We start from the raw sequence: 18,358 nt of genomic DNA on the forward strand, positions 1-18,358 counted from the left end.
GCCCGGCAGCCCCCAGCCCCCGGCCCGCAGGCGATCCAGCCGCGGCGGCCGGCCGGCAGGCCTTGTTTTCTTCTCGGCTGGGCTGGCGTGCACCAGGAGTTAAGTGCCTAGAAACCAGCGCAGTTTCATAGTTAGAAAGCGGGAGCGGGGTCTGCTTTTATGGACTTCTGCAGGAGGACCTGGCAGAAAAACTGCGCTCCCTTCGCTTGAAACAACTCTTTCCAGGAGTTCCCTTTTCAAAAATCTTCCTGTCGACTTCAGTGAGCTTTAGACCAGGCTTTAATTCTTTTTTTCTTTTCTTTTAATTTTTCTTTTTCTTTTTTTTTTTTTTTTTTAAGCTCTCCAGATATTTTACAATGGAATAAAGGCTGCCTTGAATTTACTGCTCTTTACCTGCTGCTGCCGTCTGTGTCTAGTTTACCGAAGTTTGTGTGGTTCAGTAGTGCTTTTGTTTGGCATCTTGGGAAGAACAAACGAGCCGCTCTTCCCTTACCTTTTAAAAATGATACCACAATGAAAGTTCTGTTGCTTGGGTGCACACTTACATTCCGAGCTTCCCAGGGAGGATTTATTTACGTGCGTCTAAGAGTTTGAGAGGCAGTAGGAGAGAGACCGATTAGCCATATTTGCAAAAAGATTCTGGGAAACTTTAACTGAAGGGTAGTCTCAGACCTCCAGGTATTTAAAGTGCAAAGGAATAAACGTTCAGATTTAATTGGCAGATAGAGGAATTGTTCTCCTGTTAGACACTGCATGTGTGTTGCTCATGGCTATTTGTTAGCTGCCTTACAGAAAGGAGGTTTGTTTCAAATACCTTCCTGTAAACATCACACTTAATTTAAAACAAAAGATACAGCTTCCATTTTATGTGGAGGTATGGGCTTTGCCTTCCTTACGTACTAGTAGCCTGAGAGTCCCTAAAATGAGAAAATAGCAACACTGTACAATTCAGATGGAGTAGCTTGGAATTGCTGACAATAACTACAGACTTGAGAAAACCACTTGAATATTCAGGATAGATGTGATAGAGATTTCTTTACAGTGTCTTATTTACTGTTTTAAAATTAAAAACAGGCAGTAAATCAATCATCATCTGTAATTATTGCTGCAGTAATTACCTTTGGGGAGTAGGTTATCGTTCTTGGTGGCCTTTGCTCAAGTATCTTTTTCATTTTCATTTTCCCTGTTTTATTTTTCTTCAATCGTGTCAATTTTTGAGTGGGTTAATAGTATTCTGAAAGCAGTCCGCTTGTAAGATTTCTGAAAGGGCCAATAATGCGATTCATCTGAGAAGTCGAAAGACGCTTGCATAGACGTAGTATTTAAATTCATTGATAAGTCTGCCCATCAATTATAACACCTTCATTTTTAGTGAACAAACAAAAGCTATAGTTAGTGTTGCAAGGAGAATTCAAACTGTACCTCCAATGCAGTGTTTATTTAAATTCCTTATTTCTTAAGTATTACTGATTCAGTCAGTACAAAATATAGTTCTGCAGTTTAAAAATAAACAGTATTTTAAATAGTTCCTCTAAAAAGCTGTTCTTTCAATGTATGCAAATGAGTTATTTAAACTCATGAGTGCTGTCTTACATCTAAATAAAATATGGAGTTACACATCACATTTCCAATTTGTCATGTACTTAGCAACCCTTTCTGGGGGGAAGATATAAGAGATATTTTTGATATGTCTGTCACTTTTGATAACTTAATTTGAAACTTATATCTTAGGGGAATACTGATACAAGGCAGGTAAATACATTAAAACAAAATGCCTATTGAGTTTTTTATATTGAATGCATGAAACTAACCTTCATCTGAAATGGTGGATGTTAAGAACTTGCTAATGACTAAATTTCTGCTGTTTCTTGAAAATATGCTTTTTTGAATTACCCTGGTTTCTGTTTATTCTATTTCTTTTTCTTGCTCTCTTCACACACACCCCCCACCCCCCACCCCCACCCCATTTGGTTTCTTGCCAACTTTGGTCTGACTGTCCTCACCTCCTCTTGGTGAGGATCGTATCTCAGATTTGGACCTAGGAAAGAAAAAAAGGCATAACTAACATTAGATAAGCCCCTTACAATTTAAGAATAATGAAGAAATCTTTCCAAAGAAAAATAAGATTGTAATAATTTTGCATGAAAATCGCTGTCTGATAGAAATATACTACATGGTTGTGGTACAAAAAAAGTCTCAAAAGGAGAGTAAATTATTTAACTTTCTGAAAAACTGTTCAACTGCTGTGTTCTTTTAGGCAGGGGAAGGATCAGTTGCATCAAACTCACCAGTCTTGACCTATATTTCATTCTGCTGATTAATTTATCCCATTTCCTTGTCTAGTTTCTGGGGAAAAATTAAAAAAAAAAATCTATTGGGTATCACTGACCTGATCAAAATCACCTAATGCATTTGGTGAGGGAGGGAGGATAGTGGGAGAAAAGCAGGTGGGGGAAGATAAGTCAGTGATCCTATACTGGTGTATAAGCCCCAAACAAGCCGCTGTGCAAATGAAGAGTACTGAAGAAGGGCAATTGGTGTGACTCGTTAAACTCCTAAGGGCAGTGCCCATTCCCTAAGTAAAACCATGCTGGAGATACCCTGTGATGAGAAAGCAGATTGCTTGTATCTTGTTTAACTTGACCATTTAAATGGCAAACTTTTTTTCCCTGTGACTTGGCATGCTTTGTAGATATCACACTTAGGTTACTGACTGCCTCCCCCCTCCTTCCCCTCTCTGGTTTATGGGGTTTTACTTTTGGGAGGGCTTGAGGTTTTTCTTTTGCCCTTACTACCGGCTTTAGATGAGAAACTTTGCTTAGAAACAAAGTTACACAAATATAGTCACTTGCAAAGGAAACAAGGTATTCTTTACACAAACCTGAGTGAAAGTCGAGTCCTACTAAATGTTAAACCCAGGTTTCTGTAAGCTAGAGCCAGGTAGTAGTCATTAGGCTAAAGCCACCCATGAAAAATCACTGGAATTGTAGGTGTTAGATAAGCCATCGCAAGGAAACTTGAACAGCCTCACACTTTCAGTAGGAGTGCTGATATCTGAAAGTGATTTATTTATGAAAAAATATTAAAATATTTTGTTATTACTTCAAAGTAAATTTTTACTCATTGCAATTTTGTATCCCACATTTGACAGCAGAAACAAAATTACTGGTGAATGTCAGTTCCTAGAAAGATGAGAAGGAAAAAAAAAATGCATTTTACATATCTGTGTTCTGCTTAAAGAAGGCTCGTATCTTGAAACATTTTGGCAAGCCTGGAATGTCTCTTAAAGTTGTCCCCTCTTTTTGAGGAAGCCTAGGTACTCCTTTTACCCTGACTGAATTTACAACTGCAACTCAATTGATGCAGAGTGTTGGTGGACTGAGTAAATGTGCCATGTTTTATTGTGACTTGTTTTCTCATCATAAATTAGAAGCAAAAGGATGTTTCTCATATAGAGGTGCAGGTTGTGCTGTATAGCACCAAGGAAGGTAGAACAGTAGTGGATTAAAACAAGAATCTTACTGAATAGCAGCAAAATAGTTCAGAGATAATTTGACTTTGGGATCCCCTTCAAACAGTAGCCTTTACATTTCTGTGTATCTGTCAACTCTTTGAATGTTTATTCTCAGCCCCAACCCTCCTCAGCTTCTAAATTGCATGGACTAGATTTGAAAGTCATTAGATTGTCTGCTGATTAGATTATAATCAATCCAGCATAAACAAAAACAGCAATTAGTATTGGCATGATTTCTGTGAACTTTACTTAAAGTTTCAGTATTACCAGTCCAAAGAACTTTTTCTGAACGGGCTGTTTTCAGGAACTGTGTTATTTTGGCATCATTGTTTTATAGGGAGGGAACAAAAAATTCGTAAGATTCCATTTGGCCTGAAAAGCAAAAACATCTGTTTGATGCATGAGTGAATTGCTGGCTTCTATTTGGCTATCCAAAAAAGGGCAAAAATTAAGATATTGAACATAAAAGAGTACATGAAAAAAACAAATTACAGAGACGACTTAAGATTAGCATCTTTTTATAATGCAGGCTATTTATAGTCTTCTCTTTTTGACTTGCCAAAGCATACCCAGCTCCTTTATACATTAAAAAAAAATCTGTAACAACAAAACCATCCCTAACCTTTAGTAATATACATTGACCACTATACGTAGTGGTATTGATGGTCTTGATTAGCTGTAGGATTACAGTAATGCTACCCAGTCGTTTCTGGGGCCAGCATGAGTTATACTGGCCATCACCGGCTACTTAGGAGCAGGTACTATTAGGAGTGAACATCTAAACAGCTGCATCTAAACAGCTACTGGTTGTACTGCTGGTTCATGAAGGTGAAATCTTGTGACAAAGATAATATCAAGAGGCTTAGAAATGTGTGTTTGGTTTGGTTTGATTTTGTTTTCCCGAGTTGTTGTTAACTTGTATAACAAGGGAAGCTGTCAGTATGGAGGCACTTATCGTAACATCTGTAGTATAACGTTATCCACCATGATCTAAGATGTCTTGAAAGGCTTTATGTTGCTCTGTAATTCATTCAGTCTAATTTACAACTGGTTTAATAGCTGTCATTTCTTTGTTCTGAAATACGATTCAGTGTTTTGAAACTTGCGCATTTTGGAAAAAAGATCTTCCTCTTGAATAATTATACATGAGGAAGGGAACTAGGAAAACTGTTAATGTTTTGTGTAGACCATATGGATTCAGTATTTTTTCTGTGTAAAACACTGAAAATAAGGTATTTGGAGATGTTTTTTCTAGATTGATTAAAATATAGTATGAACGCTGATACCTTAAGACAGACCTCTTAGCATCTTTTCCCAGCTGTATTTTACGGTTTCCACTGGTTTCTGTAGAGCTACCTGAGCTCAAAATTGGTCTCAGCTGGGGGTGGGGAAAATGCGCTATTTCACCTAAATTAGAACCGTGGCATATAAACATACTTACATATATTTTTCCTTGAAGGGACAACACAAAGATCTACAAAGAATTGGGGCTGTTTTATTTAGTGCTGTGCAAATGTACATCTGCTTTCAAATACATTTTGCACTGTCTTACTACAAAGCATTAAAGTTTTTCAGTTGCTCTCTTTACAAAAGTCAGATAGCAGAAGAGAAGCTTTTAAATCGTAATGCAACACTTGGCATAGAATTCTGACAAAAGATGAATATGCAAAAACCAAAAGAGGTGGTGAGGTTTGTTGTTGTTTTAACTTTAATTTTAGACAACTTGGGTTCTATTTCTCCTCAAATATGGGTAATTATGCTAGTTTAGCAATTATTAGAGATGAAAGAAATTCTGTTAGATGTGAGTCTCCTAAACTTCAGTAGCTTTAGTTTTAGCCAGGATAATGATCAAGGAGTAGTTAGCCATATGCCTAGGGACTACGCTGTAGCAAAAAAGATAGGGCTGATCTTGGGGGTATCCTTATTACAACATGTTATAATTAACATCTTCATTCAGCCCTCCTACTTTGCAAAAAAATCTGCTTTATGTTATTCTGTGCACACATTACGAAGACTGCACAAAATTGCCCTCTTTCAATGGATTTTTATACCGGAGCCTTTGTCCTCTGTATTTACAATATTGGTTAACAATGGTCATGTTGGGTTTTTTTTCTCACTTCACATTCCCTTAGTTTCAAACACTTTTTTCACCTCTACACTGCATAATTATTGAGAAAAAGGGGTAGAGGATTTTATTTCCTCCTCTTCCAGGATTTAGTCTATGTTATCCATGTTCTTCTGGTATGTGCACATTTGAGCCTTTTTGATTTTCCTTTAGCTAGACTGATGCTGTGTATACTATAGTGCAACTTTTCTTTGTACAGTTGAATCCATATAATGTGTACTCAAAAGGGTTGTAGGGTTGTTACTTGCCAATTCTGCATAATTAATGCCCAGTGAAATTGTAGATTTTGGGTGAAGGTATTTTCATTGTGTTTTTTTTCCTGCTCTTTTTTATCATGGGAGCAAGACAGAGGGGTGTTTTTTGAGTAAGTGATTAATCCAATACTTTCACTTGTAAATATAGATGCAGTTAGGTGCAGTTTTTCTTTCTAAGGTTAGAATTTCTTGTCCTTCAAGATTTCTTAAAGTAATTTATGTATTTGTTGGTATAGTGATGCCCCCCCGGCCCCTTTCTTCTTTTTTAATGTGATAGGGGCATATTATGGTTCTTTAAAAATATAATATCAGTAACTAGTTAGACTTCTTACAAATCTGGACATACTAATAATTTGTTAAACAGCCTCTTGGCTGGAGCAGAACACTTTTTTGCCCTCGGGACAAATGGATGGGATGTTGATAGGGAGGACATCAGTGTTTTCCCTCCTTCCCAAATCCCATTTTTGGAGAGCTTATTCTATTATGCAAGGCAATAACCTGGAACAGGAATTTTGTCCTTACCTGACAGGAAGTGTAAAATCTCTCTCCTAGTTCCTCATACAGACACTTAGTGTTACACACAAGTGTGGAAAAGCTAGAGCACTTTTAAGTCTAACTGTCCTGGTTAACTCCACAGTAGGTGGCTTTTGCATACAGTCCCTGAAACTTGTTGTGCCCTTACTATTATTAGGTTGTGTTTTGCCAGAAAAATATATTTCAAACAGTGAATTCCTTGATAATCAATGTTTTTAGAGTTTGGGGGGTTTGGGGTTTTTTTTGTTTGCTTCTTTTGGTAACTTATCAAGGTCAGCTTCCATTATTGACCCATTAACTCCTTGAAAGGAACTTTAAAAACAAAAATAAAATACCTGCTGTGCTGCTGGACTGGATGATGTGATGTAGTAAGGCAGTGTCCTTGGGAAGACTAGGCTATGCTTTGATCAACAAAACTTTCTCTGGCACTGAATTATGGTGGCTGGGTGGTTTTTTTTTTCCAGACAGAATCAAGTGGATTTCTAACTGTGATAGTGGCAGTAGGAAGGAGGAGGGGGTGGGGAAGTTAATTATTTTCCACCTCCAAAGAATACAATTGCAAGGAAGGAACTTTCTGATTCACTGGTTCCAGGACAACAGGATGTCAAGATCTATGCCTGATGTAATGTTTTCACTCTGAAGATGGGAGAAGGAAATGGATTGCTATTGGTCTGTGCGTGCAACCACTGGGAAGAGGTTGCATTGCATGGCTTATAAAGAGCTAGGGCATAGGAAAAGATTTGGTTTGCAATTTCTGGTGAATCTGTTGACTTGCTCGCCAGATATAAATGCAAATCAAGTCAGAAGAAAAGTCAGAAGGCTCTAAGACTAGGCCCCAAAAAAGGGCTTGCATGCTGCAAGACTCTAATACTGCAGTGCTTAGTTTACAGGTGGTTACTTGCCTTCTGGACTAGTCATCTTACACCAGGCGCTTGGACTGTTTATATAATTCATAGATAGGTTAAGGATTTATGAATGTTGATGAGTAGAAGCTACCTTAAGGAGACAGCAGGAAAAACTTGAAAAGAATAGTGTGTCTTAGTTCCTCCCCTGTTCTAGATGCAGGTGTCTTTCTTAGTGCAATAGGGTATCTCATAGCAGTCACTTACCTGATCCAGCTCTTTGGAGATAGGGGGCAGGTTCCTTTCCTCCCACGTTAAAAGGAATTGAGGGTTTGTGCTGGTGCTTTTCTTCTCCCTTTTACTGAAGAGGGAAAGTTATTTGCTCTGCTGGGATGCAAGAGGCAGAGGTTCTGCTCTGTGCTTTGTCTAGGAGTGTTTGTATCTCACAGGGAGTACATCAGTCATTACACAGCAGCATATTGTGCTATGAGTGTGAGTTGCCTCTTTATTTTTGTCAGTGGTGTTTCCCTTATCAAAAATGTAATTATGTATTTGTTGGACAGGAGTGTGAGCAAGAGCACTCATACACAAGACTCACGACTTAATGGCTTGAGTACCAATGGAGAAAGAGGAGACCTGGGTCCTGGTCTGCCAAGTGCTCACTGCAATATTACTGCTGATTAATTACTTCACTAAAACTAGAATGGGAATTGGTGTGTCCCACTTCCCATGTGGGTGCCCTCACCACAAGGATAAGGTATTGTGCTAGTTCTTCTTGTTTCTAGTTCAGTGAATATTATAGATGCTGTATGGCAGCTTCAACAGCAATGAACGAGTACACCCCAAGTCTGAGGGTGAGTGCTCTTTGTTAGGAAGCTCATGATGTGAGTACAAATCCTTCTGGTAGAGAAGAAAGTTGAGTTGGTGCCACCCACATCCTGGGTGAGTGATCTAACCAGTGGGTGTGGGCAAGGGGGGGACAGGAAGAGGTATTTCAACCCACACGTTTTCTGCCAGCCTCTTGTAGCAACAAGGGAAGGGTATGTAAACTCTGAAGAACCAACACGTAAGGTTGCGTCCAAAGCCAGAGCGGGCAGGACAATATTTAATCTTCTACTAGCCAGCTGCAGCGAGGCTTTGGTTTGACTTCAGCATTGAGCTGCACAGCACTGAGAAAGCCTGGATGATAAAACCATAGGTACTGCCTGACCTGAGTGGTGTCTAAACAGAACTTGTGGCCATTTAGATGCAGCATCCTCTCACTAGTTTTGGGCTTCTAAGCTCCTTTGTGGATATAGACCAGAGTGCTGTTCTGCATGACAGAAAGTCATCTAGAACAGAGCAGAGAGTTTGAGGGATCAAAAAGAAACTTATAAAACCTTCATACGCAATAGGTGGTGAACTCTGATAAGTCAGGGATAATCTCAATTGAAAGGAGGTGGTTTTTTTGACTCTGATAAATGTATGTCTTCAGGTAATAGAACTAAAGAGTGCAGCTGTGTTTTCTTGTGGTGTTGGAATGGTGTCAGACAACCCAAGCTCCTCAATTTAAGTGCCTCATTTTAGGCACATAGATAAATGACTTAACTTTCAAAGGCAGGGATCATCTAGAGTAACCTTAACTGTAGGTCCTTATAGCCCTTCCTTACATCACCTGTCCTCAGACTTGTGTGATGTTGGTTACTTTGAGGTTCTGTGATCCATGCATGTTTGATTCAAATTGTGCTCTCGTGCTGAGTTTAGGTTCTTGTACACACTCTTTAATGAATTTCCTGTTTTCTAAGCACAGCTGAAAATACAGGTCTGTAGGAGTACCACAAATTCTTGGTTATGTCACTTTCAGCGAATAAGAAAGTTTAGATGATACATAGAATCAGTTACTCAGGTACTAAAGACAAATCCCTCTGAAAGCATGCATGTTAAGTACTGGGTTTGGTTAATTAGGCTTAAAATTTATCTTAGCCTACTAACTTCTGACTTTCCTCAAAATGGACTGGATGCCTGCAGTCATATTGCAGGAATGGAGCTGGAGTATTCAGTTTAAGACAGGCATGACAGCTGAAAGTCCTGACCCTGCTATTAAGAATTGACTCACAGACAGTTTCCCTCTTGTTCAGAGATCCATTGTAATCTGTTACATTACATGGTAGAAAGTCTTAAGGATGTCTGGAATTTACTTGAGTTTTATAAAAAGCCTTAATATTCTTTGGAGAAAAGTACTTTTTAAAATATATCATACCATTATTAGTTTACTTTACAGAATAAAAATATGAGTATATGTAGATGTGGCTTAACCTTGTTAAAAGATGCATTATTAGGGAAGCAAAGTTAACATTCTGGGCAGGATTGATTAATCTGCTACCTCAGCCATCCAGAAAAAGATATACACACACCCACCCACAGCCCAGCTTTGGGGTTTCTGTAGAATTCTTCCTCTGCTGCAGGAAGGAACATCTTCTGCCTTTTCTGCACGCAGTGTTATGTAAAACTAGACACCTTTAGGTTGTCACTTTTGGATACTGTCATTCTTAAGATCAAGAGTTGGAAGAACATCCAAACGATTTCTTAAGCAAAATTTCTTTCCACTTAAGTATATTTATTACTTTTATGCTTATATGCTGCTTAGGAAAATATTTTAACATAAAAATAATATTTTCCAACCACTGCAGTCTAATTGTGAACAACTCAGTCTTTCTGCAAGGAGAACAGTAGGGGAAAAAAACCCCAAGCTTAGTGTTGGGAAAGACTAAAGAGAGGAGTGATAAATATGAATGCTATAAGGGGCTTTGTCTTCTGAAAAAACAAATGCAAGAAGAAAAGTGCTTTATATAATAAGAATTTTTTAAGAAACATAATATTTTCTAATGTGAAGAGAATACTGTTGCAATGCTGATGGGGTAGAAATAGGAAAAGGGTATGTCACAGTACAAAGGAAAAGAAATCAGAAATATGAGTATTCATGCAGATGATTAATTGGATTTTTGTACACTTATGGCTACACACAGAACTAAATTTTCAATAAAGTTCTGGAATGTAGATATTTGAAATTTTAATATGCAAATGAATTTCTTTTTCTGACTGTTCTCACACTAAAGTCATTGGGTGTATATATATGCATTTGGGATTCAGAATGGTAGTCAGGTTTCTGGCTTGCAGCAAATAGACATGTAAACTAGGTGAAGCTGTTCAGAAAGCAAAACTTTCTTCATAGTTCTGAACTTTTATGAATGCCAGTTATCTTAAAGGATGTTATGAAGCAGCCTGAAATACTTGCTGACTTCCAGGAGTAGCCCACTGCATTGCTGCTTAGATGTGGCGTAGCCAGGTGTGAAATCCTGCTCTTACATGTGTTGGACAGAAGAGTTGAAAAGGTGAGTCTTAGAGGTACCTAGGGGAGAGAATAAAGCACAGGAAGGTGTAGCCCTGGCAGGTGATGCAGTAACATGTGATCCTGCATTTAATATTACTCTGTGACTTCTTTAATTTCAGTTTTGTATCCTGACTGAATCCTTATGGAGATGTATTTCCACAGCAGGTTATTGCAAAGTGCCAAACATCTTCAAATCCATTGACTTTAATAGAGTTAGAGGATATTCAGCACCTCCTGTAACTGGCTCTTAAATTTGCCTTCTGCTATGTGATTAATCTATTTAATCACCCTTAATATCTACCTGTAGATGGTGGCAGTATGAATGTCCTCTTGGCTTTTATGTGGCCATGAGGAGGAACAAGAAGAAAAGTAGAGAGCTACTTCCAGAAATTATAGTCATTTGTAGGTACTGAAATAATGGCACATGCATTTTATTTCTGTTCTGTCTGGGTAACTCGGTAAATTGTGTATTGATTATGTTAATACAGCTGGTGTCTCTATTACTTGTCTGCAGAAATTATTCAAACATGTAGATTGAAGATGCACTTGGCAAAGTTACCATCCTAAGAAAAAGGCTTTTGTGCAAAGATGGCTTTAAACTGAATTACTAATCATATGCTAATGGAATTTATAGATTAAGTATTGAATTATAGGAAATGCAAAGAGCAAGCTAAAAATATATATTCTAAACTTCTTGTCCTGACAGTCTTAGTTGCTATATTAGGTTTATTTTCAAATCTCTCAAGGAATATGTTTTAGGAAGGGATAAATCAATAGCAATCTATTTTTATAGTTTATTTTGGGATATGTGGCTTCTCCGGCTTTGTTTAACAAGCTGAAAAGAGGCTCAGGCATTTGGGGCAGTTTTTTTTTTTCTTTTTCTTTTTTAAAATTTATTAACCCACCTAGACCAGAAGAAAATAGACTTTTTTCAATTATCTTTTGCTTTTATTTTATTATGCTTTATAATAGCTCAGAAGCCATAAACCTTAGCCAGAGTTTTCCAAGAAGCTTTCCTTCAGTGAAAATGTCCTTTTTTCATTTCTAATTTTATCTGTTTCTTTTCCATACCAGGTTTTTCCCAGGCATCAACCAGAAGTGACTTGTGCACTTCCTTAGGGTGCTAAATCTACAGATTAACTTTTCAGTGAAGGGGAATCCTGGTTAGTCAGTAGAATATGAATGAGATTCTGCAAGCTAGAAAATCTGTGTATACTTTGTACTAACTTTATAAAATAATCTCCTTCCTTTATGGGCTAACCATGCGTCCCATGAAGGGACCCTAAGCAAAAGGGGTGAAATCCTCATTGATCAGCAGGTGTTGCTGTAGAGCAGTCAGGAGATTAATTCTGTTTTTAGGACCTCTGTATCAGAATTCCCACACGTTTTCCTTATTGGCTGTGCTTGATGATACTACTTGATTTGTTTATTTTGTTGTTGTTGGTTTGTTTTTTGTTTTTACTTTAAAAAGCAATAGTGGTCTTAATGTTGACACTCGGCAGCCAAAGCATGAGAGGTGCTCTGAACTGAGGTGGACACTGGGTGTACTAAAGCTGAAATCTCCTAACCTTTTACATAGATACAACTTCAGTTTAGAGATAAATTTTTTGCAGTAAAATTTTAAAAACTGGTATCTGTCCAACCCACAAGCTTTTATAATGGGAGATAGAATTGACATGCTGGAATTCTGTTTTCCCTTACTGTGATTTTTAATTTTTTTTTTTTTTAATTGCTCTCAAGAGTTGTGCCACAGTTGTTGTGGTGATTGGGTCTTTTTTGAAATTTTATTATTTGGGGTTCCTGGGGTTCCTGCACTGAGAAAGTATGTAGTAGGGACTTGCTTTTTTTTTTTTTTTTTTTTTGTTTTAAGGAACAGATAAGTCAATTGAGAAATGTTTTTACAGCTAAAAAAACAGGTGACTTGTGGTCATAAACAAATAATTGTAGAAACAATGAGTATTGTTGCTTGCGTGACAACATTCTTTTAAATCTGTTTAGAAGTGCTGTTCAGCAGTAACATCACTTATTCATAGTCTGGATTCATAAGATACTGTTCTGGTTTCCTGAGGCCTCTCCTTTATTAGTATTCTATGACTTTATCTAGAATTATTCTTACCTTATGCTAGAATGTGGGATACACTGTAATGATGATGACATCCCTGTGTGCACTTACAGTCCTAGAGTATTGGTAGTATTGACATTTAAATTAATATGCCTACATGCTACTGTTTTGTCTGCCTGTCATCCTTGTGGCTTTTTTTTAAGTTACATTTCATGCCAATGCTAGAGAAATGGTTTTGGTTAGCAAAATTTAAAGCATGTCTATATAGATTCTGTTTAAAGTTCCCTTCCTCTCCTGAAAGAGAATGGTATAGTTAATGTTTAAGGGAAGTTCATGTTGGCTGCATGTCACACTACCTTTCATAGTCAGGTGAGTTTAACAGTGGTCTGAGAGCTGAAATAGCACTGAAGATTTCAGTCTGGTTGTGGAAAGGCATAAAGTGCTAATCGAGAGCTTATCTGATGCTACCAGCTGTATTTTACTTGATTTAACAAATACCCATGCTAGCTGGAGGAATGATCTAACTAGGTGCAAAGGAAAATTAGATGTTAGTTTGTAGATGGTTTGTGCTAATGCTAAGATTTCCCTAATTCAGTGGGGTTTGTGGGGCAGTTTTCTTTATCGTTTAAACATATTTCCCCCTGAATGTGGTTTAATTTTCCTGACAAATATGTCAGTCTAGCTGAATATTATTAGCAAGTCTTTGTGCCATGGCCTGTTGTGACCTACTTGGTTCTGTTGTGACTGAGAATCCTTAAAGGGCTTGAACAATGGTTTAGAAAGGTGCTAACCACAAAGTTACCTGCTCTGATAGTTGTTTCCTTTTTTTACTGTAATAAAGACATAGCAGTCAGCCTTTCTTGAAAGCAGACGTCAGCTTTCACAGAATTTTCAGATCCCTAAGTAGCAGGGAAGTTTTAAACATTTGGTTTCACAAGGCATACACTGTCATGTTTTCACATTACAAAATCGCATACCTGAAAACAATTTGTTAGGCGGTATCCGTGTTTCTGTTTTCCATTTTAAGACTGAAAAATGGTTGGTATACCTCTCAGTCAGCAGTGCAGAGCTCAGTGTGCAGTCACTTCTCACTAGCAGTGAGAGATTCTGGTGCTGCAGTTGGTGGCAGTAGACATACAGTACAGAACAGCTGAAAAGATGAACTCTTGCATTTTGGTTTGAATACAATTATAAGTGCAAATCTGCTTCAGATGAGCAGCTCTTGTTTACTTCTTAGCAGGTAGCTGCTTTATTTCAAAGTTTTGCACTTGGGAATCAGTTCTTGAAAAGTTAACATTTGGCCACTTCAGTTCCATCTTGTAACTTTAAAAGTGGTAGACTTTTCAAGCTGCCTTTCTGGACCAAGTTGTGACACGTCATTTCATGGTTGAGGATTTCACTGGTAGATAACAGGTGTGCATACAACCTTTAATAACATTCATTAGTAGGTACTGATGACCAAGGTGAGTTTCCTCTTGAGGTATGGAACAGTGGGCTAATTTTTCAGTTTTACAGCTTGTTCTTGAGAATGTTTTTTGGAAATAGATCAACAGCTGATGGTGGGCATAAACAGGGTCAGGTTGGGCTGCTGCAGAGGTTTCACTGGGGGCTTTGAGGGGATCACAAATAGCAGTAGCTTTTTTTTTTTTTTTTTTTTGTAACTGTATGCTTGTTGTATTCATTATTTTTCTTCCTTTATTAACTAGCTTACTGATCTGTGCTGCCCTAGTGAAAAATCTTTCTATTTAGCTTACTTTGTGTTTGACCACATGTTCCCCAAAACTCAGCTTTTCGTGAGCTTTTCCCGTTGCTTTCTTTGTCTGACCAGTTTCCTTTAGCTGTGAGGACTGCTGGGATGGCTGCTTCAGCATAATAAAGAAAATCATACAGTATTATCACAGCTAAGTACTGGTAACTTTATGGCTGCAAAATAAAAGTTCAACTGAAACAGTCAGCTCAAAATCATATTTTGTGAAATACTTGACTTACTCTAGGGCTGGGGAAACTTTATCAGATCTCTGTTGATGAGAAGAGTGTTTTTACTAGCCACAGCTCTGGGACAAAAATAGAGATTGTTTAGAGTCCTCCAGAGATTGTACTTGACTCTTTCTAATATATGCACTGTGTTTCAAGTGTCTGGTGTCCTAAGAGTGTCCTTATGAAAACTGGTGTTTTTTTTCTAGAAACTCAGATTCTAGAAACAACCAGTTGTATGAAGCCTTGGGGTTGGCGGAGGAGGAAAAGAGGTACCTGTGCAGTGTGTATATGTATCTCTTCTTTTGAATATATGTCTAGATTTACATGTGACCCTAAGTGTTGCACTCTGTTGTCCCAAGAACCAGGAAAAATACCCCAAATCTTTGTATTTTAACTTAGTTGCATGATTATTTTTTGAGATCTGAGTTCTTGGGAGTGGAAATGCTGCAGAAGTGCAGTCTTTCCCTTTTCAGCTTTTTCCCCTGTGGAAGGAGAATGAATTTTATTTATTTATTTATTTATTTAAATTGTCTCTGCTGTTCTCTAGCTCAAAGAAATCAGTCTTTGGGAGAATAAAAGGGAAATGGTTCTGCCTTTTAGCTCTTCCCTTTTACTTTGGGAGAGTCAATCTTACTTAGGCATTGTATCAGAGCATATGAGAACAGCGCACTCTTAATTTTTCAAAGTAGCAGCAGAATGGCTCTTGCTAGGTTCACTCTCATCCAACAAGTTTTGAATAGTGAATCTGACAAGAATTGTATTGTTTTTAGTTCTACTGCTCTGGAAAGCTGTGAGGCAAGGGAAAGATGCTGGCATGGTGTATACAGTTAAACAGCATGGGGTTAGTTCTCCTTTGCAAGGCTGTCTGCACTGCTGAGATGTTTGCTACTGAATATAGGATTATTATTATTTTTTTAAAGCTTATGTATGAATTAGCACACACACATCTCCCATCTGCCAGGAGAAGGCTTTCTCATATCTGTGTGGAGCAAGTAGAATCTTAAAACCCAGAATTATTCTCATTTAGTTCCATAATCAAATACAGTAGAGTGCATTGAAGACAAATATCCCAGAGGAAATTTGATTTGTTTTTTAAGCCATGAAAATGATTTGGTCACTCTGTTCTCAGATTTGTGGCTTCCATAGAGCAACATATTCTGTTTTGGTCTGGTCTACACTTTTGCACTTTGCAGTGCAGCTTTTCTTGCCCGTGTTGTACAAGCATTACTGGCTTTCAGAACTGAAGCTGGTGTAAAGATGCTTCAAACACTTCAGCTACCTACCTAACATCTTTTTTTGTTTTGTTTTTGTTTTGTTTACCTTTTTCTGACAGTAGAAGAAAATGAAACAGAGGACCAGCAGGCAGGTGTGGGACACACAGCCGCACAGACTGGTAATGCTGAATTCCTTCATTAGTGCTTGCTTACCGTTTGACAACAGTGTGAGGGATTTTTATATTGGGGTGTTTTTGCAAAGCCTGCACTCTCATCTTAGAATGCATTCTTGGGGCTTGCAATGGAAAATAACATTCCTCTCCCCTCACATTTCAGTTCCTGAGAATTAGAAATTCTGCCTTTTGTAGGTCAGCCAACTGAAAGTGAGATGCTTCTGAAGTCCAGCATGCTTTTCTTGGGTTTTTTTCCTTTTTTTTTTTCTTTTTTAATAATCCTTTTCTACATCTCCCCCATAAAACCCTACTTTAATATATATATATTCAGATAAACTTGAATATTTATTCCACTTAAACTTTTTCATACTTGTAAAATATGTGGAAAAGGGTAATTTATTTTAGGATTGTTTGAATAATTTCTTACCAGTCAGGGATTAATTAAGGGCTCCTTAATTTTAAGTCAGTGAGACTGGGTAGACAAAGCTGCTGTTTGCGTCAGGATCACAGCGATATGTATTGTTAATAATCATGGAGAAATAATTATTAATTCCCAATAACAACAAGGGCTCTTTTATTCTTGAATATGGGTCTAAGAATGCAAGAAATGCTTCATTTCTGTGTTTGGTACTGAATCCACAGGATTTTATCTGAAGAGCAGAACTGACTAATCTGAATAGCCTCATTCATTCAGCTGAGGTTACCTTTTGGAGTAAGGGCTGACTCCTTAAGGATATTCCTAGAAGGCTAGTCATCTCTGAATAAGTGTAGATAATTTGTCTGAGAACAGTTGGAGTTACTCCTCTTGTAAAGGTGAAGAATGCAGTTAATTTTTTCTTCAGCTAGAAGACTTTGTATTTCTTTTATGTGTGTGTCCTGTGGATTTGTGTTTGGTGTTTAGCGCATTTTGTAGGTTCTAGTGGCTTTGCGCATAAACTATAATGTTTGGAAAGAGGAAATAAAAGTAAGAGTTCTGCTTTTTTTATGGGAAATTTCTCAAACTCTTCTTAATGTACATATGTCTTTGTTTAGCTATCTATCTGCAAACTTGAAAAAAGCAAACTTATACCAGTATGGAAACATGAAGTTGAAAAATAGAGGACTGCAAAACTGGAGATCAATATGACAAGAAATGGTTGCTTTTCTGGATTTTTTTTTTCTTAAAATAATTCTCAATGGTTAAGTTGTCTTGCTAGTTATTTATTTCCCATCATGTCTTGTGTTGTTCTCTGTTTCTAGGCAAGATTTAATATTTTGTTTTTCTCTATAGAAAGAATGCAGTGCTGATACTAAAGACAAAAAACCTTCTGATAGAGCAAGCAGTACAGAAGGCCCACACTGTGTACACACTGCCAGAAGTTTTTATAGTAATACTTTGTATCTAAGCTCTGGCTCTAACCATTAAATGTGCTTTTTATAGAGTACCAAGTTATAAATGTAGTGCAGCTACGGCATATTAATCTTACTGCAGAGATTTAATGAGGCAGTTGTTTTGCGATGGACACTATTGGGAGCAGAGAGCGACAGAATTTTACTTTACCACTGAGCTGAAGAAATATTCCTTGCCTGGTAATAATTATAACCACATGATCTAAGTTTTCCTTTCTTTTGCCAGCACTTTTCCATGCAGAAGTGTCTTGGAAGGAGGTCTACTGCAAGGCAGTGAAATGGATTGGAAAGGAGGCTGTTTTCTTGGTAGTTTGATGTTTTAGTTGTGATTAGCTATGGATCCTTGTAGCATAGGCAAAAATACATAAGATGAGTTTCAAGAATACTGATAGTCTTTGCCAGTCCACTGAGATGACTTTTAGATATTCATTACTTTTACTTGACTTTTATATGGGTTATAAAAAGTAAATGTGGTGAAACCTCATTTTTACATGGGCAGAATAGAATTTCTGCTGGTTGGCCTTAAACCGCTCCCATACTTGAAATTAATTGAAGTCCATGGCTTTATTGCCTCCAACACTTTTAAGCCAATGCAATTTTTCATTTTCCCCAAAGTTGCAATTTTACTAGACCACGTTACAGCAATAACATCCCTTATGAGGAGGAGGAAGAAGGGAATGAGAGAACCACCTGCCAGGGAACATAGTAATGAGAAAATCATGCTTCTTTTAATTTCCATTTATAAACAATGTTAACATAATCAGTAACAGAAGAGAACTGTTCTTCCTATTCTTCTTTTATTTTTAAAGTTTCTTAATAGGCTGAATTTATGTTTTTTTTCCCCAAAAAGTATCCTTTCCGTATTAGATAATTTTCAGTTGTATCTGCAGGTAGAACTGATGTG

At 37.5% G+C, this 18,358-nt stretch overlaps 1 protein-coding gene across 13 annotated transcripts in view; it reads left to right on the plus strand.

Annotated features, from left to right (window-relative positions):
* ZNF521 (zinc finger protein 521) overlaps nucleotides 1–18,358 on the plus strand; it is a 232,863-nt gene that overhangs the window by 3,045 nt on the left and 211,460 nt on the right. For 5 of the 13 annotated variants that reach the window (XR_013927075.1, XM_080380569.1, XM_080380568.1 and 2 more), the window contains 2 exons: nucleotides 14,885–14,947; nucleotides 16,012–16,071. The exons of 3 other annotated variants lie outside the window; for them this stretch is intronic. Coding sequence is in view for 9 of the 10 variants with exons in the window: in XM_080380569.1 (XP_080236695.1) it covers nucleotides 14,885–14,947; nucleotides 16,012–16,071 (123 nt within the window). In the remaining variant the exon portion in view is untranslated. The remainder of the gene's footprint in view (nucleotides 1–14,884; nucleotides 14,948–16,011; nucleotides 16,072–18,358) is intronic. 5 more of the 13 variants (XM_080380562.1, XM_080380570.1, XM_080380563.1 and 2 more) reach the window with 2 other exon arrangements.

This window comes from Falco punctatus, assembly GCF_963210335.1.
Source record: "Falco punctatus genome assembly, chromosome: 3".
Lineage (NCBI taxonomy): Eukaryota > Metazoa > Chordata > Aves > Falconiformes > Falconidae > Falco > Falco punctatus.